General features: G+C 47.0%; 1 protein-coding gene and 1 long non-coding RNA gene across 2 annotated transcripts in view; one reads left to right on the top strand and one right to left on the bottom strand.

Annotated features, from left to right (window-relative positions):
• The window catches only part of MEGF6 (multiple EGF like domains 6), a 1,562,146-nt gene that overhangs the window by 1,238,229 nt on the left and 297,456 nt on the right, over positions 1-26,461 (bottom strand). Inside the window, exon 3 of the mRNA XM_069610227.1 lies at positions 15,522-15,631. Within this exon, the coding sequence (XP_069466328.1) occupies positions 15,522-15,631 (110 nt within the window). The remainder of the gene's footprint in view (positions 1-15,521; positions 15,632-26,461) is intronic.
• Positions 1-26,461, top strand: part of LOC138472185 (uncharacterized) — a 226,922-nt gene that overhangs the window by 7,384 nt on the left and 193,077 nt on the right. The window contains exon 2 of the long non-coding RNA XR_011268565.1: positions 1,726-1,802. This is a non-coding gene — a long non-coding RNA (uncharacterized lncRNA). The remainder of the gene's footprint in view (positions 1-1,725; positions 1,803-26,461) is intronic.

A 26,461-nucleotide genomic window follows, 5' to 3' on the forward strand; every position in this document is an offset into this window, starting at 1 on the left:
AGCCCTAATGGGCGAAACAGACATTCAGTGAATTACATTACACAAAACATGGAGACTGCCTTGGTGTGATGCTGGGGGTATTAGGGAAACATATCATGCTGAATAAAGATGCATTTCTATCCATCATTTCCTTCATAGAAACACAGCAGTGGGAGCACAAGAACTATCTTTGTTGAAACAGGAACATGGCAACATCCAAAAGTGTTAAAGCGGAAGAATGTGAAATACCATTACAAGCAAAAGAGCTCAGCTCGAGCCCCAGAACATTTATTTTGAAGCGCTGAAACATACAGAATAAATTCCAGGATTTCACCATGTTTTCATATTCCTAATGTTGTTCACAGAGAAAGATGCACTTGTGAATTATAAAATAGTATTTTATTTGTTTTCAACAATTGTATCTTGCAATCTATTTCATATAAATCAAATGATGCAAATAAAAAAGAACAATCAAAGCCATTAGGTAAGCAATAAAACTTGATCAGTTACCACCCGATTCGGGCCGTTGGTTCGGGTTTTATTGCTATTAGCACCCTGGGTTTTCAATCCATAAAGCCGGGGTGCTGAGAGCAGTGTACATTTTTTTAAAAATTAATGTGACGCACGTGCTTACCAAAGATGACCGCCATGGAGATGGAAGATGGGGCTTCATGAGGAACCCGTCTCCTGGTGGCCGGTGCGGACGTGGAGTTGTGGGTGGGAGGTGGCATTGAAGGAATCAGTTAATTGTCGCTTATCTCATTTGGATAATTATCCGGGACGTGGACGCAGTGACTTGGCTCAGCAGAATTAACCCAATCATTCCTATTATAAGGCAGCATTTTGGGTAAGTCCAATTCTAAGGGGATCAGTGAGAACGAGCCTCTTTACAAGACTATTCATTACCTAACATTACTCCACACCTTCTCAACAGGTACTTAAAACATTGACATTAGGTAAGATAACCAATTTCTTTCCACCTTTTTATGCTTGAGTAAGCACTTAACGGCACTTTTCGGTAACCGTTACAATTGCAATACTTCACAATGGCTCAAATATATCCCAAACACTGGGCAGGGGCTATATGGTGCCGCACACTACTGCTCCGAATGGATTACTCCAATAATTGTGCCAATTTAAATACAACTGAAAACAACCTGACATCAAAACTATACTTATCCAACTTTAATTGCATCATAAGTGCAGCAATGTCGTTTCTTTAGTAATGATATCATTCAGGTTGATTTTTGTTCATTTGTGCAATTATCTTCGATGGCCCACAATGATATGCAGGGTCGGACTGGGTCAAGAAATAGGCCTGGTCACCCAAAAAAAAGTGGCCCACCCCTCGCCTCAAAAAAGTGGCCCACCCCTCGCCTAACGACCCTTGACGTCTGATGACATCACCAGATGTGATGTAATTTGACCCCACCCCAAAGTGACATCCCAGGAAGCGATGAAACACGACCTTTCACCCCTTGACAAGACAGGAAGTGGCATCAAATAGCATTGTCCCTAAGTACACTAAATTACTGTGAATCCAAGCTGACGTCCAAGGCCAAATGATAATATGTTATTGTATAGCACTTACACTAAAGCTCTTTTTATAGAACAAATATGCATACACTATCACCCAACCTGTTTGGTACTGATTTATCGACCTAAGAAGAATGAAAGACTTTTTGAAAAAGAAAAAAAAAATGACATTCTTTTTTTTCAATTTATTTTTCTTCCAAACCGGCCCAGGCATGGCCAGAAACCGGCCTCCACTCCTCAGGGACGATTTAGGCCCAGAAGGCAGAGGGGCCAATCCAACCCTAATGGTATGTGACTTCTTCCTTTTCCTTTTCTGCTTATTTTGTTTGAACATCATGTTTTGTTTATTAACCTTATGGTACCAACTATTTATTATTTTTCACATAGCATATTATCATTGTTTACGTTATTTTAAAAAAGATCTCTTCTGCTTGATCAATACATGTACTTGCAACTATGTATGAAACTTGCCAATAATTGAACAGCCTTGAGAACGACCTAGGGTCAAAACACGTGTCGGCTGAACATGAGATTAAAAGCAATCGGCATAACTTTGAATGGACTTTGTTTTTGCATTTCAAGGGTAATTGATAGCAAACAGCATTTCAATACTATTAGACTATCTGGCTGAGCGTGAATTGCATCACACCAACTTTCAATTAAAAAATTAATTAAGCATTACCTAAAGATTACAGTAAGGATGACGTGGTGTGAAAGAACAATGCATTAAAACTCAGATATGCAGAAATTAAACCGGACAACTGATTTTTTTTTTATTAAACCAACAATAGTCCATACGTTTTTGATCAAGGAATAAAATAGAAGATGTCAGACGCCTTGCGGAATAAAAATATTCTTTTCCAAAGCAAGATACAGTTTGGAACAAACCATTGGTCGCAATTAGGCACTACCACAGTGAAGACTGAGATATCATTTAAAACATAAGAAAGCAAACAATAATGCAAGTAAAGAAGTGGCATGTGGTTTAGCAAATTCGAGGCAACTGTTGGGTTTTCCCAGGACATTTACAATGTTCATGGCTCACTGCCCTGGACTGCTAAATATGCATGAGTAAAAGAAAAGTCCTTTTCAGCAATCATTTGGAGTTTTGAGGGAGGTTTGTCAGACATATCTTGCTAGGATTTTGTGGTAAAATGTGTGGTAATTCATTTACCACTTTTTTGAAAGCATACCACACAATTCATAATATGGGATGCAGCTTTTGGGATGAACATAATGAGGAAAAATATAATGTGATTTTCATTCAGTCACAATAAGTGGTTTTCCCTCAATAAGCAGGACATGTCACAACCCACATCTAGTATGGTTGGAAGGGTGCAGTGAAATACTTATAACATGGCATAATCATATAAAATGGACATGCATAAGTGCATTGTCTCCATTAGTATTTAAGTACTAGTAGCGTGTTCCACGTTCTATGCCTGGGGTTAAACAGCCCGGCAACCCGAGTTAACGGCCCGAGCGAAGAGTTACTAACGCCATTACCACCCTGGGTTACCAAAGCAGTAACCCAGGGTGCTAAAAGGCGTATTTTCATTCATTGAATGGGACGCCACGCGCATCCCGTTCAATGACTGAAAATACTTTTCAAAGATGACCGCAAGGGTTATAGAATGTATGGCTCCATAAGGAAGGAAGGGAAGCTAGTGTGGCGACGGCAGGCCTCTGACGTTGCAACCATCTGGTAAATCGGGCAGGGGAGGGAGTTTGGGAAAAAAAAGGGGGGGAAAGGAGGGTGGGGACAAGATGGAGGTCTGGGACACAGGAGTCAGCCTGCGGATTCCGTAGAATTCAGGCTGAGATCAGAGGTTTCGGCCCGCCATCCGCAGAACCTGATTGGATGCGCCTCCTGTGAGGAATTCAACCATCTGCACGGTGGGTGTGCACTTGCCTGGGATTTAAAATATTTTTTAAAGAAATTGAATGATGGGAGATCAACCTCGGAAAATGTGTGGGGCTAATCCGCACACATTTTCCTATGCTCACTGCATGACAAGCACATAGATCTGTGTACTATGGGTTGGCACAGCCTACAGGCGCCGCTCCCCCTGTCCCATTTAGTTGGAATGTGACCGTCAGGAGTAAGTAAGGCATCTCAAGAGGAGGAGGGCAAATCCTTTCTCCAGCCATGGACAGTGTGATGCCGGAAATGCATCTGAGGGACAGGGCCTCTGAATCCTTGTCCTTTTTCTGTTTTTACCGTGTGTTCTGTCATGTTTTCTGCCCAGGAGTCCATGAGGGACTCCTGGCAGTGCAGCTCTCTTTTGGTTTGGTGAACAGACCCATGGGATACCCTTATGGCACCCATGGGTAGGGGTACAACCCTGTGCCCCTAGTGTATGTTTTTGGGCACCTGTGGGCGGCCCACAGAGCAGGGTATGGGCTGGTGGCAGCTCCATGCTGAATTTGACAGGTGCTCTGGGTGTCCTCCATTTTGGGATACCCAGGCCCTGCCATTGGAATCAGTTGATTCCTGATAGGAAACAAGATGGCCCCTGTGGCCTCTTGCTTTCTAGTGCCTGTTATCTTGTTTTTCCCAAAGTCCTGGGAAGCCCTGACTCTGTCCCTTCCCCCTGACTGGCTGTTGGGTGGAAGTTCCATATATGGTGTTGTTGTGAAGGCCCAGCTAGACTGACTGGAGCCTTCCCAGTGACTGTATGTTGTGGGTACCTCCTGTGGGTGGGACCTGGGTGAATGGAGTGTGTGACCAATATACACTCCTTGTTGTGGTTGTCTGGTTTCTGGCATGAGAGACAAAGACTGAGACAGCCCTGCCCGAAACTGGCCTGAATGCAGTGTGTAGTGTTGAATGGCTGGGTACTTGTCCCAATCCACATTCCTTGTTGTGAGTGTCTGAAAGGGAGGAGTGTGGCCTGAATGCACTGTGTGCCTGATTGGCTGACTGACTGCATGAATGCCCTTCTGTGTGATTGGCTGCTGTGTGTGTGCCAGCAGTGTGGATGAGAGACAGAATAGTATATCTGGGGACCTCTCACCACTGGAAATTGTTCAGAAGCATTCAGAAGCTGAGTCTCCACTCAAGAGTAACTGGATTTGCTGATCCTCGACGTCCAGCTGGAAGAAGAAGACTTGCTGTGGCATTTGCTTCGACGGAACTGAAGGTTGTCGAAATCGTCGAGGACTGACCCGAGAGAGGACCTGGTAAGGCGCCCTCTTCCCGTGCTCCGAGGGACCATCGAGCACCGCTGAATCTTCGCCGAAGCTCCCTGGACGCCAGACCATCGAAAGGCTGCCGACCGGAGAAGGGGACTGCCGAGGAGACCGAAGTAAAGCACCCGGACATCGACGCTGTCGAAGTCCATTGCCGTCGACCAGGGTTCGCAGGTCTGTGCAACCGCTGGAGGCCCGTCGAAGTTGTGTTGCCCAGCTGGGGGAACCACTTGACGCCGAGCCGCCGACGACCGGAGCCGTCCGCTCCTTGCCTAAGAACATTTGACTCGAAGGACTCCCTCGTCCGCACCGTCGACCGCTTTTGCCCTGCCGGAGAAAGTCGAGGACGACCAACGCGCAGAGGAGAATCCGCCGGTGGGTTTCCCGCCACCTCACGATCCCAAAGACTCGAGCGACTCGACGCCCTTGCTGGGCTCCCGTCTCTACAATCTTTGCGGTCCAGAACTATTGTCATCGAGGTGCCCCGCACACCTCCGCCTTGCAGGACGCCGACGCCCCGACGCCGACGAGCACCGCTCGGACGAAGCTGCCGCCTCTTCGACATCGTTCTACCTCGTTTGTCGACGGACGTTCGACGCCCCGTGCCTCCCGCTTGAAAGGGAAGGCATTCAAGAAGGGCCGTCGATTCCCCGTCGCCGAACCCCGAGGTCTTCGACGTTTCTCGACGCCTCTCGACGATCCGTGACTCCTGCTTTAAAGGGGGTCATTCAAGAAGGATCTGTCGACGCCTCTTCGAAGAACTCGACTCCACCAGGTACATTGGGGGGTAAAAACATTGTAGGAGAGAATAAGACTGTTGAACAATATATGGACTGGGCTTGTGTTATATCTCTTTATTTTACAGGTTGCCCAGGTGGGGGGATCTCCACACAGAACTGTGTCCAGTGGTAGGGGCCAGTATTCTGCCTATTGTTTCAACCCTCTGTTATCTCTCCTCTCTCTATTTGCTGGTTTCCTGCTTATTGATCTGCGTGCCATTGCTACAGTATTGTGAATGCACTGTTATGAGGTCTAATACTAGTGGTACCACTTTAGAATTGTAGATATTTATCATTATTGGTTTTCCTGAGCACAAAGTGCGTTGTTGTGATAAGTGTACATAACCCTTGAATATTAATTATATAAAGACTGTGTTTTCAGTAATACAGTGTGTGGACATTCCTTTGTGGGGGCTTGGGGATACACTGTACTTAAGAACCAGCCTGCATCACCTCCTGAGAAGCTAGGCCTTGATTGCTCGTCCATAGCTACCGTATTAGAGAATCTTGGCTGGGGTCCTCTGTGCCTCTCCTCTACCATATAGAGAGCGGAAGTACAGACCCCCCACCGGTCTTGACAAGCTGGTGGCAGCGGTGGGATGCTTATGGTTTTAAGACTCAGTGTATAACCGTGCCACTTACAAAATATCCGCACTTTATTAGATTAAGGTTTGGGTGTGTACCAAATAACTGCATTACAGGCAATGGAGCCCATTGCAAATGGTAAATTGACTCGGATGAGCTTAGAGGGTCTCCAGAGTGCTTGTGAAGCCAGGGAGTTGGACTTTGTGGATAAGTCTAGGGCTGAGCTGATAGCTGCCCTGGTGGACTACCAGACTGATGGTGAAACCCTTGATGAAGGGGGGGATGCAACCAGTGAGGACTCTGCCCCTGGGGTTGTCGCTGAATCTGTTTCTGGGAATGCCACCATTCCTGCTGCCTCTGTTCCAAACCCCAGCAATTCCATGGAACTTGAGTTATTAAGGATGAAATTGGCCTTTGAATATCGCAAGTTGGAAATAGAAGCTGAGCTTAAGAAAGAGGAGCTGGCACAGCAAGTGGAACTCAAGAATAGGGATCTTGCGCTCAAAGACAAGGACACTGAATGTCAGAGAATCCAGCTAGAGAGAGCTAGAGTGGAGACTTCAGCTAGACCAATTGAGAGTGGCAGGTCCCCAGCCACCAAGTTTATGAAAGATTTGGTTGGTGTGTTTGTGGAGGGTTCAGATATCCTCCAATGGATTGAAGCGTTTGAAATGGCTTGTGCAATTCATGATGTAGATAAAAGAGATTGGGCTAAGTGTTTGTTAAGCAGAGTGCCTCAAACTGGATATGACTGTATTCTGAAGCTGAGTGTGGAGGAAAGGGGTCAGTATGAGTGTATGAAGTCTGCTTTGATTGCCAAGTTTGGCAAGACACCTACCCAATACCTTAAAAGGTTCAGGGATTTTAAGAAAAGAGAGAATGTGTCTTGGGTTGACTGGGTGAGTACTGCGCACATGAACATGATGGGGTGGATTGACGGTTACAAGGTGAAAACTTTTGTTGAGTTGTCCCACCTCTTGTTTTTTGAGCATTTTTCTGAAGCCTGTTCACCAGAGCTGCGTCAGTATGTGGCTGACCAGAACATTTTGGACCCCTTTAAGCTGGCTAGGTTGGCTGACAAGTGGGTCTCCCACCGGGTGTCCCCTAAGGACTCCAGTGGGAAGGACAAGGACAAAGAAAAGGGGACCTCTCAGAAAGCTGAGGAGTCCCAAAAGCAATCACAGTCGGGTAAACCAAAACCTTCCTCTCCTAAGACCCAAAAATCTAGTGGGGATAAGCCCTCTGTGGGTGGGAATAAGAGTAGTGGTCCACCTGCTGCAAAGCAGGTTCCCAGTGGTTCCAGTACCGTACCCCGCACTCCTGGCACTTGTTGGGATTGTGGGGCTCTGGATCACAAAAGGGGTGACCCCAAGTGTAAAGGTAAGGCACTTGGAGTACAGGCTGTCAGCCTGACCTACCCTTACCCCGTGGCTGAGGTGGAGGCCACTGTCCTCCCCTCCTCTACAGGAATCACATTTGGTGCTCCGGTAGAGATTTCCTTAGTGTCCCTTGGGGCCTGGGACCAGTACGCAGAAGTACTGGCAACTATCCCGCAGAACACCCGTAGGTTTTTGAGAAGTGTCCTCTTGAATGGCCAGCCTTCTACTGGTTTGAGAGACACTGGGGCAAGCATGACAGTGGTGGACAGGACCCTGCTCAAGCCAGAGGACTATGTAGGTGCTCCTCTGAGAACCACCAGGTTAGCTGGTGGGCCTCCCAAATTATCGCCTGTAGCCCTAGTCACACTCATGATTGGAGACAAGACAGCAAAGCTTCCTGTCCTGGTTCAGGACAATGTCCCTGCTAACATTCTGTTAGGAAATGATCTAGTAGAGTTGGGGTTGATCTCGGATGGTCTTCCCATGACTGCTGCTGCAGTCACTAGGTCACAGGTGACACCGGGTCTGGCTGTGAGTCAGGTACCCGAGCCAAAGGCGAGGCCTAAGGCAAGAAGAAGGAAGACCAAGAAGGCCACCTCTGTGGAGGGAACACCTTCTCTTCCTGCTGTTCCGACAGCACCCATTGGGATCCATGCTCCGGACGGGCTGGGTCCAGCGGAAAACCCAAACTCAACTCCTGTGGGAGAAGAGACAGAAGACTCTCCTGTGGGAGAGGTTCTCAACCCGGAGGATCATCCCGACCTTCAATGCTTGTTAGCTGAAGGGGGACCCTCCCGGGCAGACTTTTGTAAGGGACAGAGAGAGTGCCGCTCTCTCGAGGGCCTGAGGAAACAGGCCCTGTCCCAGGCACAAGGTGAAGTGCCTAGGACATTCAAGATTTATTGGGAGGGTGAGCTCCTTGTTAGTGAGCCCACTAAGCCCGAACCTGGTGCCCGCAAGAGGTTGGTGGTACCCCAGGTTTACAGGCCCTTCCTACTGCAGTTGGCGCATGAGGTGCCCTTGGCTGGTCATCTTGGGACCAAGAAGACTAAGCAGAGGCTCTCTGCCCATTTCTACTGGCCACGGATGGGAGTAGAGGTGGAGTCCCACTGCAGGACCTGCCCAACTTGTCAGTTGTCTGGCAAGACTGGAGGCAGGGTCATTGCCCCACTGCAGCCATTACCCGTGGTTGGCACACCATTTGAGAGGGTGGGCATCGACATCGTCGGTCCCCTTGACCCTCCCACTTCAGGTGGACATCGGTTCATCCTGGTCTTGGTAGATCATGCCACCAGGTACCCTGAGGCAATACCCCTTCGGACTGTTACTGCCAAGGTGGTTGCCAGGGCTCTCCTGGGCATTTTCACCCGTGTTGGCTTCCCCAAGGAGGTTGTCTCTGACCGAGGATCCAACTTCATGTCTAGTTACATGAAAACCATGTGGAAAGAGTGCGGGGTAACCTACAAGTTCTCCACCTCTTACCACCCCCAGACCAATGGTCTGGTTGAGAGATTTAACAAAACTCTCAAGGGCATGCTAGGTGCTTTGGAAGAGCCCCTAAGGAGGAAATGGGATCTCCTCCTGCCATGCCTGCTGTTTGCTTACAGAGAGGTACCTCAAGAGGGTGTTGGTTTCAGCCCCTTTGAGTTACTCTTTGGACATCCCGTGAGGGGGCCCCTCGCCTTGATCCGAGAAGGCTTGGAAGCCACCCCTCCAGGTCCCGCCAAGCAAGTGGGGGACTATGTGTTAGGCCTCAGGCGGAGGATGACACAAATGATGGGTCAGGCAACAGCAAATCTCAAGGCCAGCCAGGAATTGAATAAGTACTGGCATGACCTGAAAGCTTCGCAAGTGGATTGGACTCCGGGACAGGAAATCCTTGTGATGGAGCCTACCAAGCCTAGAGCTTTGGCAGACAAGTGGACTGGACCCTTCAGGATCATCTCCAAGATGGGCGAAGTCAATTATCTGGTGGACATGGGAGCCTCTGGGGTAGCCCCCCAGGTATTCCATGTCAACAGGCTCAAGCCTTTCCACAGGCGAGCAGAGGTCTCATGTCTCTTGCTAGCTTCAGGGCAAGAAGAGGATGAGAGTGAGCCCCTTCCTGATTTGCTGCATAGCAACCCTCAGGATGGCTCAGTGGAGGGAGTACAACTCTCTCCCGATTTGACAACAGAGCAGCAGAGGGCCTGCCGGGCTTTGCTCCAGCAGTATGCCCCTCTGTTTTCACTGACACCGGGCCTTACACCGTGGTGTAAGCACGAAATTGACACTGGTGACAGTGTGCCTGTCAAAAGCAGGAGCTATCGTATGTCAGATACCGTCAAAAACCACATCCAGGCTGAGGTCGCCAAGATGTTGGATCTGGGTGTTATTGAACCCTCCACCAGTCCCTGGTCCAGTCCAGTGGTCCTTGTCCCCAAGGCAAGTTCCCCGGCGGGTACCAAGGATTGGAGGTTCTGTGTGGACTACCGAGGAGTCAATGCCGTCACCAAAACTGACGCGCACCCATTGCCCAGGGCTGATGAGCTCGTGGACACTATAGGTGCTGCCAAATTTGTGAGCACCTTTGACCTTACCTCAGGCTATTGGCAAATAGCTCTGACGGACCATGCCAAGGAAAAGACGGCATTCTCCACACCTGAGGGACTCTACCAGTTTAGGGTCATGCCCTTTGGGTTGAAGAATGCCCCTGCCACCTTCCAGAGATTGGTCAACCATGCGCTCAGTGGGCTGGAAGCCTTTTGTGTGGCTTACTTAGACGACATTGCCGTCTACAGTTCCACCTGGGAAGAGCATTTGACACATCTGGATAAGGTGTTGCAGGCCTTGAAAAGGGCTAACCTCACTATCAAGGCCACCAAGTGCCAGATAGCTCAGGGGAAAGTTACCTATCTTGGTCATGAGGTAGGAGGGGGTCAAATCCAACCTCTCTCCAGTAAAGTACAGGACGTACAGAACTGGGAGACTCCCACTACTCAAACCCAGGTGAGAGCCTTTTTGGGCCTCACTGGGTACTATCGCAATTTCATGGCAGACTATGGAACCATAGCTGCACCCCTGACAGCTCTAACTTCACCCAAACAGCCTAGGAAGGTTAATTGGACTGAAGACTGTCAGAGGGCCTTTGATGGCTTGAAAGAAAGTCTGTGTAGGGCACCTGTGTTGAGTGCGCCTGACTACAGCCGACCCTTTATCGTCCAGACGGATGCCTGCGACACCGGAATTGGAGCTGTCTTGTCCCAGTTAGATGACAAAGGGAGAGAACATCCTATCATATTCATCAGTAGACAACTCAAGGGTAGAGAACTTAGGTGGGCTACTGTTGAAAAGGAATGTTTTAGTATAGTTTGGAGCCTTAGGCGTTTTAGGCCCTACCTTACGGGGTCCACCTTCAAGGTCCAAACAGATCATAAGCCCCTGAAGTGGCTTATGCAGATGAAGGGTGAGAATCCGAAATTGCTCAGGTGGTCGATTAGCCTACAAGGGCTAGACTTCACCATAGAGCACAGACCAGGGAAGAGTCACGATAATGCAGATGGCCTTTCCAGAAGGTATGTTGACCGTCTGGATGAGGGTGTCTATCCCGTGGGAGATTAGGCACCCTCCACCTCAGTCTGGGGGGGGCGACTGTGATGCCGGAAATGCATCTGAGGGACAGGGCCTCTGAATCCTTGTCCTTTTTCTGTTTTTACCGTGTGTTCTGTCATGTTTTCTGCCCAGGAGTCCATGAGGGACTCCTGGCAGTGCAGCTCTCTTTTGGTTTGGTGAACAGACCCATGGGATACCCTTATGGCACCCATGGGTAGGGGTACAACCCTGTGCCCCTAGTGTATGTTTTTGGGCACCTGTGGGCGGCCCACAGAGCAGGGTATGGGCTGGTGGCAGCTCCATGCTGAATTTGACAGGTGCTCTGGGTGTCCTCCATTTTGGGATACCCAGGCCCTGCCATTGGAATCAGTTGATTCCTGATAGGAAACAAGATGGCCCCTGTGGCCTCTTGCTTTCTAGTGCCTGTTATCTTGTTTTTCCCAAAGTCCTGGGAAGCCCTGACTCTGTCCCTTCCCCCTGACTGGCTGTTGGGTGGAAGTTCCATATATGGTGTTGTTGTGAAGGCCCAGCTAGACTGACTGGAGCCTTCCCAGTGACTGTATGTTGTGGGTACCTCCTGTGGGTGGGACCTGGGTGAATGGAGTGTGTGACCAATATACACTCCTTGTTGTGGTTGTCTGGTTTCTGGCATGAGAGACAAAGACTGAGACAGCCCTGCCCGAAACTGGCCTGAATGCAGTGTGTAGTGTTGAATGGCTGGGTACTTGTCCCAATCCACATTCCTTGTTGTGAGTGTCTGAAAGGTAGGAGTGTGGCCTGAATGCACTGTGTGCCTGATTGGCTGACTGACTGCATGAATGCCCTTCTGTGTGATTGGCTGCTGTGTGTGTGCCAGCAGTGTGGATGAGAGACAGAATAGTATATCTGGGGACCTCTCACCACTGGAAATTGTTCAGAAGCATTCAGAAGCTGAGTCTCCACTCAAGAGTAACTGGATTTGCTGATCCTCGACGTCCAGCTGGAAGAAGAAGACTTGCTGTGGCATTTGCTTCGACGGAACTGAAGGTTGTCGAAATCGTCGAGGACTGACCCGAGAGAGGACCTGGTAAGGCGCCCTCTTCCCGTGCTCCGAGGGACCATCGAGCACCGCTGAATCTTCGCCGAAGCTCCCTGGACGCCAGACCATCGAAAGACTGCCGACCGGAGAAGGGGACTGCCGAGGAGACCGAAGTAAAGCACCCGGACATCGACGCTGTCGAAGTCCATTGCCGTCGACCAGGGTTCGCAGGTCTGTGCAACCGCTGGAGGCCCGTCGAAGTTGTGTTGCCCAGCCGGGGGAACCACTTGACGCCGAGCCGCCGACGACCGGAGCCGTCCGCTCCTTGCCTAAGAACATTTGACTCGAAGGACTCCCTCGTCCGCACCGTCGACCGCTTTTGCCCTGCCGGAGAAAGTCGAGGAGGACCAACGCGCAGAGGAGAATCCGCCGGTGGGTTTCCCGCCACCTCACGATCCCAAAGACTCGAGCGACTCGACGCCCTTGCTGGGCTCCCGTCTCTACAATCTTTGCGGTCCAGAACTATTGTCATCGAGGTGCCCCGCACACCTCCGCCTTGCAGGACGCCGACGCCCCGACGCCGACGAGCACCGCTCGGACGAAGCTGCCGCCTCTTCGACATCGTTCTACCTCGTTTGTCGACGGACGTTCGACGCCCCGTGCCTCCCGCTTGAAAGGGAAGGCATTCAAGAAGGGCCGTCGATTCCCCGTCGCCGAACCCCGAGGTCTTCGACGTTTCTCGACGCCTCTCGACGATCCGTGACTCCTGCTTTAAAGGGGGTCATTCAAGAAGGATCTGTCGACGCCTCTTCGAAGAACTCGACTCCACCAGGTACATTGGGGGGGTAAAAACATTGTAAGAGAGAATAAGACTGTTGAACAATATATGGACTGGGCTTGTGTTATATCTCTTTATTTTACAGGTTGCCCAGGTGGGGGGATCTCCACACAGAACTGTGTCCAGTGGTAGGGGCCAGTATTCTGCCTATTGTTTCAACCCTCTGTTATCTCTCCTCTCTCTATTTGCTGGTTTCCTGCTTATTGATCTGCGTGCCATTGCTACAGTATTGTGAATGCACTGTTATGAGGTCTAATATTAGTGGTACCACTTTAGAATTGTAGATATTTATCATTATTGGTTTTCCTGAGCACAAAGTGCGTTGTTGTGATAAGTGTACATAACCCTTGAATATTAATTATATAAAGACTGTGTTTTCAGTAATACAGTGTGTGGACATTCCTTTGTGGGGGCTTGGGGATACACTGTACTTAAGAACCAGCCTGCATCACCTCCTGAGAAGCTAGGCCTTGATTGCTCGTCCATAGCTACCGTATTAGAGAATCTTGGCTGGGGTCCTCTGTGCCTCTCCTCTACCATATAGAGAGCGGAAGTACAGACCCCCCCACCGGTCTTGACAGACAGCCTAATCAACTATCAAATGATCCATGGATCAACCCTGTCCGTTGTCAGTCCTGCTGGTGGCAGCGCATACTGATGAAAATTAATTGAAGCAGGCCTGCGAGAGGCCTGGTCGTAGAGTTAACAAAGGACAGGAAACCACCAACACCTTTTTGATATGCATCTGTGTCAACCTGTAGTCAGCTCCTGCCCCTCAGTATCAAGGGCAGTGAAGTGTCATGTTTGGTGCATGTGTTTACAGTAGGCAACCCCCACAGGGAGACCCCATTCAGAGGGGAGGATTTGATGGAGACAGAAAGTCTATTCTAGCCACAACTTCAAGGGAGGTCTGCCTTTAATCAGGAACCACAGAGAGCTCAATTAACCAGAGAGAACCTTTAATCCACTTCAGACAGGAAGATGGGTGGTACTTAGTAGTACATGTTTTTACCCCTTTGTCTTTCCTGTTGCAAAGAACTCTGTTTATGACCTCATGCATAACAGAAGATTGTTGGCCCATTTGGCTTTATAAGAGGGTTGAGCCCCTCTTTTGGGCAGATCATGTGAAGACTTTGCAAGGAGTAACAAGAATAACTCATTTGGACCCTGGCTGAAGGTACAGTCGACCTTACAGCTTCTGTCAGTGAAAGAAGGCCAGGACATCCAAGAGGGAAGCAAGATCCCTCCCCTAAACGTCTTCCAGGGAACAGAGGGAGATATCACATCCTGCAGACCCTCCAGCAGCTCCAGTACCGGTACCCAGCCAGCACACAACGTGCCCTGCTAGGCTCTGCAGCAAGCGTCCTAGGTGGGAAGTGCCAGAGAATCTCTGAACCAAACCAAGTACATGGGCGTTGCCTGCACCACTCTCCTCAGCTTTGGCCATCCGCCTTAAAGGACGACACAAGCCCAGTGAAGAAGCTAGGAGGAGTGCATAAATAAGCATCTACCAGCATCTGCCTGAAAGGACATTTCGAGACAGTCAAGCCCCTCAAGCTGCAACCGACTGCACTGCTGACTGTTGTCACGCCGCAGTCGCTAACGCCATCCGAGACACCTCGGCTAGTTTTTAAGAACTGCCGACCAGCTCTGAGACATATCCTGACCCCGAACCTCCATGTAGGCCAGTCTGCAGTCATCCATCCAGCCTCGTTCGCCGAACTGCCTGTCGCCTGATACCTGCAGCTGTCTCCCGTCTTGAACTCTGTCGCAGAACTGCAAAGCAGCCTGAAACAGGATGACCCTGTCGAGCACCAAGAACCTCTACAAGCACAAAGTACATTGTGGTTCAGTCCTCCTGGTCCTTCTCCGAAAGGCCCCAGTGACATTTTATGACCCATTTCTCCCTTTGTTCTGAAACCAAGTATCCTTGAACTATTGTGATTAATTACTTTACCGACTACCCTCCTGTCAGTATCCAGATTGCATCCCTTTTCCTACTTGAAACTAACTGTCTTTGCATTCCTTAACAGGGTGGTCTGTTGTGATAATGCACTTTCACCCTTTCCCTCTCTCATGCACTTGCACGTTCTCAATGTTACTGGGCCTAGTAAGATCGTTATTTTGTTCTCCACTCTTCCCCTCCCTTGCCTTGTTGCGCTCTGAAACACTTGTGTACGAACGCGATACAAATAAAATATCAATATCAATAATAAAAGTAGATATTCGTATGCAACCTTGACTGGACAGTCCCTTTCGTCATTGGGTAAGAATTGTATTTTTCGCTGTGTTTCAAATAACCAACGATCCACAACCTTGCAGAGATAAGCCTGCCGCTCTGTCCACGTTTCCAAAATCGGACAGGGAGGTTTACAATTTGCTTGTATTTACGATCCGTTCAGATCCCTTCTGGTGTACTAGAGGTGTGGGCCTGATTGATGGTTTAGAAACCGATATTCATCCCTGGACCACTGGTGCCCCAGAAGTTGATTCGTCACCCCACCCCCCCCCCCCCACGCCCTGGGTGTTAATGATATAATCAATAGAAATCCACAGACATATATCAAATAGTTTACAGACTTCACACAGAGGAAGGAACTAACAAGGAAACAGGCATTACTTACGATAAAGACAGCCGGCCTCGTTGTTGAGTTGAGACCACCCAGGGCAGCATTTATAAACAGTCTGGTAGTCTGTACTGTACACCTGCCTGTACGCAGTGTAGTACGCTGTCCTACAATACAAAAGAACAAAAGGCATAGTGTGAGTCAGTGCGTTAGTGAACTCCATCAATTATCTCAACATTGTATTGTCCAAGTTGTCACACGTTTACAGTGCCCATTAGGAATTCTGATCTGTTATTACACCACTGGATGCCAAAACAAGGTTATGGAGAGGAAAGTTTAATACATCATTCTTTATGTTGGAACAATTCCAAAGCATAGCCAAGTTAGATTACAAAGTTTTTCGATGAAGTAGCAGTGAATATGTCTTGGGAAGCACTAACTCAGAGGCTCCAAATACTCCTACAAAATGGCGGCTGGTCACTGATGGTGGTTGTACTGCATAGCACTGTGTGCCTCGTACACTTGGTGAGCTTTTTTAATAAGGCCTCTAATTTGCTTAAAGAAAGGTGGTCCCTGGGAGGCTTTGCTACTGGGCGCCATGGATAGTTTTCTTACTAAGGGGCATTGAATGGCACAGTAAGCGGTGGGCATTGAATATCTCTACAGCGGTCACTGACATGGATTGGCTCTACTAATAGGGAAAGTCAGATGACTCCAATACTGCGGACACTGGGCAATGGGAGATCCTTTTTCACACTGGCACCCAAAGCATGGAACACCTTGTCGTTGACTCTTCAGCGGGAAGTCAACCCCATGTCAGTTTCATAAACATTTGAAGACCACCTTCCTGTTTACAGAAATCCTAGTACTGATGGACGTTCCCCTTCCACATCGTGCACGGTATACGGTATAAATAGAAATAACATTTTTAAAAGTGTATTAAATAGCTGAAGTGCTGATGGTCACTACATGGTATTGGTGCAGGGGACCTTGGATGGCTGTAATGCAGTAGGCACAGAATGGCTCTTATATCCCTGTGCACTGGTTGACTATGACACTCTCAGATGAAGGACGATGCCCATCAGACACTATCTCTCGGATATCTGGGGCCGAAGGGGTGTTTGGGATATTGGGGCTACTCCATGCTTGTGATACTGGTAGACAGTCACTCATTCACTGGGATCCAGGGGGGCACGCGGATGACTTCAATCCTGGAGATCGCTGGATAAGCGTGATGGTGTAGACTTCTGGGTGCTGTTATACTGGTGAACACTGAATGCCTGTGTTACTGCTGCTCACTGTGTGGCTCAGAAACTGGGGCGGATACTGCTTCCTTGGATACGTCCGGCTATTACTTGGCTCTGATAATTGCAGCCACTGGTTGCTCTTTCAATGGATAATTAATTCTTATGGTCCAAACATGATTGCACCAAATATTGGGTTCCAGGCATCCCTCATACCTAGGGCACAAGTCGAGGGTACACGTGGGTGGATGGCTTCCACACACTTTTTCCAGAGGATGGACGCCACCCACTTATGTATTTTTGAGGCCAGAAGAGAAAACAAGCTGATTTGCTCCGTTTGATAGAATTTGACAATTAACACAGTGATCGCAACAGTGCAATAATGGGGATTCGAACCGCTCACTTCACCACTCGATCATATGATCAGATGAGCGGACAGGGGTGAACTAGGGAACAAAAAGGGCCCTGGAAACCTCTTGCAATGTGGCCCCATATTACACTGTGCAAGTAAGTCCAGCCCTTCCATGTGCAATTTTGGCATTCGCCCACAACCATATTTGTAAAAATAAAATGGGTGCAAACAGTACATTTTAAAGCACATTTGTCCCTAAATAGAGATTACAAAGTAGTTAAAATAGCAAACAATTGACATTAAATTTAATAAGAGTGATGAATACCTTACTGGAAGCTTTATAACAAATGTTTTGCTTCAAATGGATGGGGGTGATAGATGGAAGGAAGGCATGGGAGCACTGGGAGAGAAGGTAAGAGGAACAGAAGAACAGGGTACCCACATAGAGGATGTCGTTGATGTCGGGGCCCGCTGGGAAATCTCCAGCGTTCCCTGCAGGCCAGCCACCGCTGTGAGTGGATAGCAGCAACTGTAAAAAAAAAATGGCCCCATACTGGGACCTGTTCTCAAGCTAATTGTTTGGCATCGATTAAAGAGTGAACACCTGTAATTTTGCAACAACATTATAAGAAGGTACCCTGTCTTCATTGATTGTGTGTGTGTTGATACTATGAAAGGCAAACACCCATTCAACCGGTGCACTTTCTTCGAATATGCAACGTCAAATGAGTGAAATTTGCATATTTCACTTTCATATGCTAATTCCTGGAGACGCCACCCCTGATTGCGTATGTTAATGAGTGCCCCCACTTTTATTGTTAGGACTTGTGCCCCGCTACTCATATCAGTCAAAGGTTGTGAATTTGGCAATGATATTGTGGGCACTGTGCATTACGCTAATACTAGTGCAAATGTTCTTGACAAAATGTGCTAGTCACAGCCACCACTAGCCATGTTGAGCCAGGCAAATTCCCCTCCCCTTGAGCTATGCTGTGACCCATCCTACCTCCGTTGAATGAAAGACCTGAACCCATCCCCACCAAGAAATGCCTGACCGGCGGGGCATAAGATTCCACTTATTTGTACCCATCCCACTGGCTTTGCCAACCACAACCCCTCTGTACTCTGGTCCTCACATATCTGACATGCCTGGCGGGATGCGCAGCTGTTATAGCCTACGGAGACAGGCATTCTTCATCTACACCTCCACGCTGTGGAACCTCATACCAATCAATACTAGACTCACACCCACCCCATGCAATTCAGTAAGGAGTGCAAGACTCTGCTCTTAAGGCAGCACCTTCTTCACACACCATAGGCACCCCAGATCTAACCACCATTTGACCCCGCCTACCCCTAATTGCTGCTCCTCTTGCTTCAATGTAATGTGGATCAGCCCTGTTGTAACTTTGCCATCAAAGGTGGGATCGCATGAACATCAGATGTGCCATGCTCTGCGGCTTTTCGAATCTAGGTCTGTGCTCAATAAACGCCCAAAATAGATAAATAAAATGCTCTTGCTCACCATCTTTGACGTTATTACACCAAGATGATTTTCAGGGATAGCACTATTACTATATGGCAATTCAAATTTGTTCTAAAACAAGTAGTTATTCATATAAAAAAACGGTTCAGGTGAATCTATGTATGAACATAATATGTATTGAAATATGCAGTTAAAATTTGAATATATTTTTCTTTCATAGAACTTTTTGTAAGACAAAGAATGTTTGCCCCTGATGAAGAGTACAAGTAAACTCTAAACACATTGGGCCAGTCAAACTAAATGTTTCTTTATATGAATAAATACTTGTTTTAGATCAAATTTGAATTGTCATATACTAATTGTGCTATCTCTGAAATTCACCTTGGTGTAATAAGGTCAAGAATATTTGAGAATTGTTAAAGTAATTGTCTACAAACTAAGAGGAAACGTCTGGACTTCAACTTCCTTTGTGGAGTCTAGTAAAACAGACCCAGCCTCTGATACCAAAAAAAAATACAGGCTTTGGCCTTACAGATAGTGTGCAGGGGACGCGGGTTTCCTAAATTAGGAAACCATTTGTCTCTTGTTATATTGTCCAGCCTAGGTACCAAGGCTGAGGACTTCTCCTCTGCACCTCAAATCACATTTACCTAACAACTAAATGTTTTGCTGAATAACTTTTTAACCAACTATTGAATAGGTGTGCTTTGCGGTTCTTAGCTTTTTCTTTTTAACCAATGAGCCTGCTGCCACCTCTCTGCTGTCCTGTTGAATGTGTTGTCTGTGTTTTTGTTTCTGGCACTCTGATGCCTGCGGGCCTCGGCGCCTTACAAATAAATAAATAATAAAATTTAAAAAGCCATGACCTAGAACTGCTACTTGGGCTGTTCAAAAAAAGCTGAAGGAAAATGTGTTCCTTTATTGGTGAACTGTTTCACTTTCTGCTTGCACACATATTTAACTGAGCCATTAACAACCAGGGAAGGGAGCAATCAGCATGGCTTAATGCAAGCGGTATCAATCAGGGAGCACCAGCATTTTCTCTGCCACTAGAGTACCTCTTTTCCCCTGCTATGGCTGGTGCCCCAGCCCCCTGGACCTCTGACCCCCAAATGATCACCAATGTTCCACAACCCCTCGCCCCTATTGCCTCCACTTGTGTCCCACCCCATACCCGCCCAATCTCCTGGCTCACTTGCATTTTCTCTTCGGTTTCCAGCCATCTGCTCCCTCTACATCGCTGCCACAAAATCATAAAGAGACTTACTCTGTTGACTGTTCTCTGTGGCAGTCATCTTGTTTTTGTTTAGGTTAATTGGGTGCAGGCAAAAGAAAGAGCTGCAATTTTCATTATGAAAAAATCCAAAACTTATTTGCAACCCAGGGTGAGCCCCAGGGTGTTAATAGTTATAAACACTATGTTAGGGCAGGCAGGGTGAGTAAGTTCCCTGAGTCCTTGTCAGGCATTTATAATCCGGTTGGCAGGCAGTAACTGGCCCTGTCAACCTTATTAAGTGGTGCTTATTGATTCTGTAGCACTGATGGCACCCCACTCCTCTCAGCACCCTTCCACATGCCTGACTGCATGGGTTGCTTCTCTACCGGGGCCTAGCCAGCCCTCCTAAGCCTTTTTGAGACAAATGCACACATGCTTCCTAATCGTACTCCATGACCTCCAACACTCTAGACTGGATGGTAAAATGGTGCTTTACAAATGACAAGTACAATACAATACAATATTACCATATATTTATTCTGAAATGTTTTCTGCTTGATGCTAGTAGACTTGGACTCTACTTGGCCATCATAAATTCTGTATTTTTGTTGTTTAGTTTGCACACAAATGTTTGTATATATTGTATTTATTTTTATTTATTTTATTTATTTCATTTGGTAATACGCCCAAACCCTCAGGTATCACGACATAGGTTACAAGAAGACTTGGTGCTTAGTTGGTACAGGATTACTTGGTATTTAGTTGGTAAGATAAACATATTTCTGAGCATACAGTTTTGTTTTTTTTAGCAATTCATACAGTTCATTTCATAGTGTTGCATAGTTAAGCAGGGCTTGACTGAAAGGGTACAGTGAGTACAGGGTAGACATATTTGTAAGCATACTTGTAGACATATAGTTTTGTTTCTTTAGCAAATTATACAATTCATTTCGTAGTGTTACAGAGTCAAATCGGGCTTAGCTGCAGTGATACAGTAGTATAAGTTTGAATTCTTACAAAAAGTCAATCCTTTTGGCTTTGGTTATTGTGCTGTAGGGATTGAGGTTTTTAGAATTTGTCAAATAACCAGGCTTCAAAGGGATTTCTTGAATTTGGGGAGGGACAGTTCATTGGAGATGGCCGCTGGAAGAGAGTTCCAAATTCTGGGGGCTGCTACTGGGAAACTGGAGTTCCCTGTTCTCACATTTTTGAATCGGGGATGCAAAGGCGGGTGTCTGAGTTAGATCTCACTGTTCTAGATGAGGTGTTGCGGGTTAGGCAATGATTGAGGTAGCTTGGTGCTGAGCCAGTTACGCATTTGTGTGCTATGGTGAGTGTTGTGTGTAAAATCCTAGCTTGTATGGGTAGCCAGTGGGCTTCTCTCCTATGTTGAGAAATATGGTCTCTCTTTGTTATACCTAGTGCTGCTCAGAGGGCTTTGTTCTGAATTTGTTGCATTTTGTTCAGGTTTTTTTTTAAGTCCCTAGTAAGAGTATGGTGCAATAATCAATGTTTGCCTGTATGAGGGATCTGGCAAGGGTGGTACAATTTTGGGGTGTGAGAAAGGGTCTGCTTAGGGAGATGAGTTTGGTCGTATAAGCCGTGGAAGTTGAAAGCGCACTAATGTGTTACACATAGCAAGACTAGAATCTAAATAAACCGCTAGGGTATTGAACTGTTTGGAGATATGTATTGGTGTGCTGTCGATGACTATGGCTGTCTAATGTGGATGTAGTTTACTTAGTCGGTCTGGGGATCCTACTATCAGTATCTCCGTTTTTTCTCCATTGAGGCAGAGGCTATTTGTTGCCATCCAATTCTGGATGATGGAGTACATTTTGTTTATAGCGATGTGTATGGTTCTTTAAGTGTTCAGAATTATATTGTTTACTTTTCCCTAGAATTTATTATATAAATTCACCATATGTCATCCCTCTATTCATTGGGCTGAAGTCAAAATAACAAACATAAAATTTGGGCGGGTGGGGAGCTGACCTCTCCCTGACACACAGACAGGTTAAGTGGTGAACATGGTGTTCTTTAAACTTCATCAGCTGCCTGATACTAAGGGTTACAGATGTCCAGTACCCATCCAATCAGCTAACATTTCAAGGTGCACTGCCCCCATTCTTTTCGGGGACATGAACAGGAACTTTTGCCATTCCTACCTTCAAATAGGCTTTAAAGCCTTCTGCATGATTCATCAGGCATATTACAGGAAAGGCTGGGTAGCCTTACAAAGAAAAATCCTACCCTACTGTCCTGGTCGCATGCGTCCTTCTGCTGCCTCTGTCTCTCTTTTGGTACCTCGATATCGGCTACAAGGCTCTCGTGGTCGTGCCTTTTCTGTGGCCGACCCGAAGCTCTGGAACTCGCTTCCTACTTCCCTTTGGGTACTCTCTGATTTCAAGCTTTTCAAGCCTCGCCGGAAAACGTACCTGTTCAATTCGTTCTCCTGTGCTTTCTGCTGGTATCAATACTGGCTCTATGTGATTTCATCGAGTTGAATTTTCTCAAATACTAATTCATTGATTTTAAAAAAAATCTTTTAATCCATTTCCCCACCTTTATTTGTGGAAGGGAGACCCCCGTCCGCCTCTTCTACGTCTCACCTTTTTTATTACCCTTACCCACCCCCTGCATATTTTGGCGGCCTAATTCGACAAAAAATATTCAATGAATTTGTATTCGACAAATTCCCTTGCACAGCAAACTCCATATCCTTCTATATTAGCGCCATGATGCCTCTTTTAGTGAAAGCCTGTACTATATACATTCCGAATAGACAGGTAGATAGATAGATAGATAGATAGATAGATAGATAGATAGATAGATAGATAGATAGATAGATAGATAGATAGATAGATAGATAGATAGATAGATAGATAGATAGATAGAAGCAAGACTAGAAGCCAAGCTTTTACAACGCAGGGGCCAAAGTTACGGAACTGGCTCCCATTGGCGGTCTTCTGTACCTGCTACTTACTATCCTATCTTCCGTAATAATCTGAGTGCCTTCCCTTTTGTTTGCGTGCATCTTTCTGTCCTTATCTTGCCCCTGTATTTACACAGGTAAATGTTGCCCAGCGCCTCGAGTCCGTTCCCTCTGCATGAGCACCTCAAAATGTTTTTAGTCTCCCACTCAGATTTCTCCTGACTTCAAGCAGAGGCGCTCGGGCGCCCTGTGGGGCCTGGCTCAGTATTTAGGCAGGCTTTTAAATAAATAAAAATGTATTATTTATGTCTTGTTGTGAAAGGCCCTTGAGTGGTTCTGTGCATCTGCTGAATGTACGCTGCTGTAGTATTGGGCTCGCATTGGCATAGCAATGCAAGCCACGGAATGTTGCCTGGGCTGGAACCTTATGTTCACTCAAGGTTCCAGTTGTGGCAGTTAGGACACACTGGATGGGAGAAGAAGAAAGGATGTTGCCATATTAGCTCCTTACCTCCCTCTCATATCCTAACCCTTTAAAAATAAAGAAGCTTTCTTTTTGATATACTAATGGCTCCAGCGTCCTTCCTGACCCACCTATGAGGGCTTGCATTGGCATAGCAATGCAAGCCCAATACTACAGCTGCCCAGACGTTCCGGTTTAGGGGCTCTCTGTTCTCTTGACCCGAGAGGTTTTCTTTATTTTAAAATCCTTGTAGGGTTTGGGAGAAGGGAGGGTGACTACTGACAGAATCACAGCTGTGAATGTATAAATCGTCGCATCTCTGCCGTTTGCCAATCCCACAACAATAATAAACCAAATACATGTTTTATATTTTCCCAATTTTACTTCAAACGTCCACCATAATCCACATGCATTCACTGATTGTGCCGCCGAGACTCCTAAGGGCACAGCTTCGTGACAAGGCCTGATAACACAGTTCCTTTGTTTTGAAAATGATTAGTCACATCCAAAACCCAGCTCCCCAACACCCTTTCCCCCCACACCTGAACTGATCATGGTAGCCATGTATCACATTTTTGAAAAATTGCTATAATCACCTCTGGCCCAAATAATGTCTTGCTATTCAGTTCCAGCCGAATACTTTGTGTTCTCATTTTATTGCAATGTTACAACTCAGAGGGGGGAATTTGCAATGCAGATTGCGAAAGGGAATGGAAAGAAATGTCTGAAAGGATCCCTGATTGAATGCATGACTGGGGTGCACGTTTATATATTGGAGAGATGGAGTGGTGAGGATGAGCGAGAGGTGAGCATGGGTTGTTCCTATGAGAAATGCCTCTGGAGAAAGTTGAATTCATAACAGGTAGTGGAGACCAATGGCACTGAGGTAGTCCGCAATATGTCTGGCAGAATGACATGGGCCTCCTGATAGGCCTTGCAGAGAGACTTCAAGCTGGGACATCTCTGTAGATGCCCTGCGTGCCAGTCTGCCAGAAGGTGTATAGGAAGATAGGCATGAGGACTCTCTATGGGACATACTCAAAAAGCTATTCTCTGTCTGTGAAACTGTAGAAAGGGAGGATGTTTCAAACTCCAAAGACTTGGCTGTTTTCCCAGCATTTCACAACTTAACTAACTCATTGGGAAATAGCTTAACAATATATGCCACTGTATGCCAACAGGAAACATGTGCGAGGACAGAGAGTTACAGAGGAATGTGTATCTGCTGGTGTTGTGGGATAGAGGGTTGAAGAGTGTGAGACATAGACAGAGCTATATAGTCTTGCATCATCTGTTGTGGTGTGAAGGATGTGGGGTAAAAGGGCATGGATTGAGAGTTTGTGGAATTGACTGACTACCTAAGAGGCAAGCATTTTCTTAGAGCTTATACAGATTGGGCAAATTCAGTCACACGTCTGTTGGGTACCACTATTTCAACCCTTTCTGCCTCTCTGGGAGACTCCTCTTCCAAGTTTGGCATGAGTGGAGGGATTCCCTGTTTGCAAATAGCAGGGAGATGGGGTCCCCTTGCCTCACATGTACCCTCGACTTGTGTCATACATGAGCAGGCAGAAAGCAATTATGTATTTCTGTGCAAGCTGGAAGGATGGATTGAAATTGACTTTCCACCTAAGCTACACCTCAACTCGCAGGAAAGTGCACTTTGCGCAATTTGCAATGGCAGTTGCAAATTGCAATATCCTTTTTATTCTTTGCAATCTAGCTCTTTGCATTCTTGAAGTCTGCCAACTTTGAGTAGCACTGGCTTTGCATATGCAACATCGTTCCATACATATGGTTCCTGTGATATTATTAATCTGTAATTTTTTGGGATTGGGTGCATTAAATAAGGATGAAATGTTGATTACGGTAAAGAGAAATGCATTAAACACAGGAACACATGTTTCAAATAGTTTTTTTCATTTTTTTTAAAGTGTATTTTTCAAATTAAGAACATGATTTAGTAAATTTAAAAAAATCTATTTGGCTTCATATTCGGCATCAGCTGAATATTTTATTCGGTAAAAAACAAAGGGCCTAATTCATGGAACTTTTAGCACGGTGCAAACTGACTTTGCACTGGTACAAATTCACTTTGCACTGCAAAAATACACGTTGTACTGCTCAGTGAATCAGTGTTCGTTGGCAGTACAAAGTCACTTTGCACTGCGCTAAAAGTTCCATGAACTATGCCCCCAATGAAGCTATTCGGTACACCTCTACTATGCCTTGCAAACTCCCTGCATGGATCATGTGCACACCCTGTGGTCACCCTGGAGAAGGACTAGTCCTGTAGGAAGAAGCAGCCAGGAGGCTAATAGGGCCATCATAGGCCTAGCCCAACATCATCCCTGATTTGCAGCGATAAGTGGCTTGGACGATTGTCTCCTTGGCAGGCGCGTGCTGCCGTTCCTGGAACGCGCATGCAGTTTGGCTGCCAAACTCTCCCGCGTGAACAGGAACGAGATTACGTTGCGTTATCTTTCCGGATTCACAGCCCTCTTCAGAGTCCATACGAACAGCTCGGGACAACAGAGAGTATGTAGGATGGGGGAGGGTAGCTTTAAAAACTCTAGGGGGGCTCTTATTACAAACAATTTCCTGATTTGCACGCGCTCAAAGCTTGTAAAATCAGAACAACACGTGCCTCCAGAGATTAAAGAAACAAGCGCAGCGGTGCGTGTTGGTTCTGTTGGACTGCGCCAAAACATATCTTATAACCTCATGATTCTGAAAAAAGTGCAGTCGTACGTGTCGTGGGACTTTCGCTACCGCTGTTCTGGCTATGCTCAAATCAGCAGCAAGGAGGTGGAAGGAAGACAGGGGTAGTCACAGACCCAACCCTGCCTTGCAGAGCCGCATAGAGCACTGGAGTTGGGTCGGGTTTCCCCACGTTCGGAATCCGGCAAAAGCCCACGCCTGTGCCCAAGCCGCTGCAAGCTGCTGCCCCGCAGTGACCAGCTATTCCCTGTCCCCAGAGACATTCCACCTCGAAAGAGCTCTGCTACGACTTCTCTTATTTCCAATGCAAATACATTCAAGTGCAGGCAGACACAGCAGCTCACGTTTGACTGGGAGTGGCTATTGTATCGTAAGCGGTGTAAATGCTAGGTGATTTAAAACGGGAGGGATGCATAAAGATGCACGCTGAGAGGTACAGTTGCTTTTTCTTTCCGCGTGTTTGTTTCCAGGGTCCATTTCTTATGCTTACAGTAATCTGCAAGCTGGTATTTGACGACTTCTATTCAAGAGTGTGGAAATAGGGATAACAATGTACTCTTCGGTACTTTCAGGTTGGTGT

The sequence above is a fragment of the Ambystoma mexicanum genome, chromosome 8 (assembly GCF_040938575.1).
Source record: "Ambystoma mexicanum isolate Mex_15411 chromosome 8, UKY_AmexF1_1, whole genome shotgun sequence".
NCBI lineage: Eukaryota > Metazoa > Chordata > Amphibia > Caudata > Ambystomatidae > Ambystoma > Ambystoma mexicanum.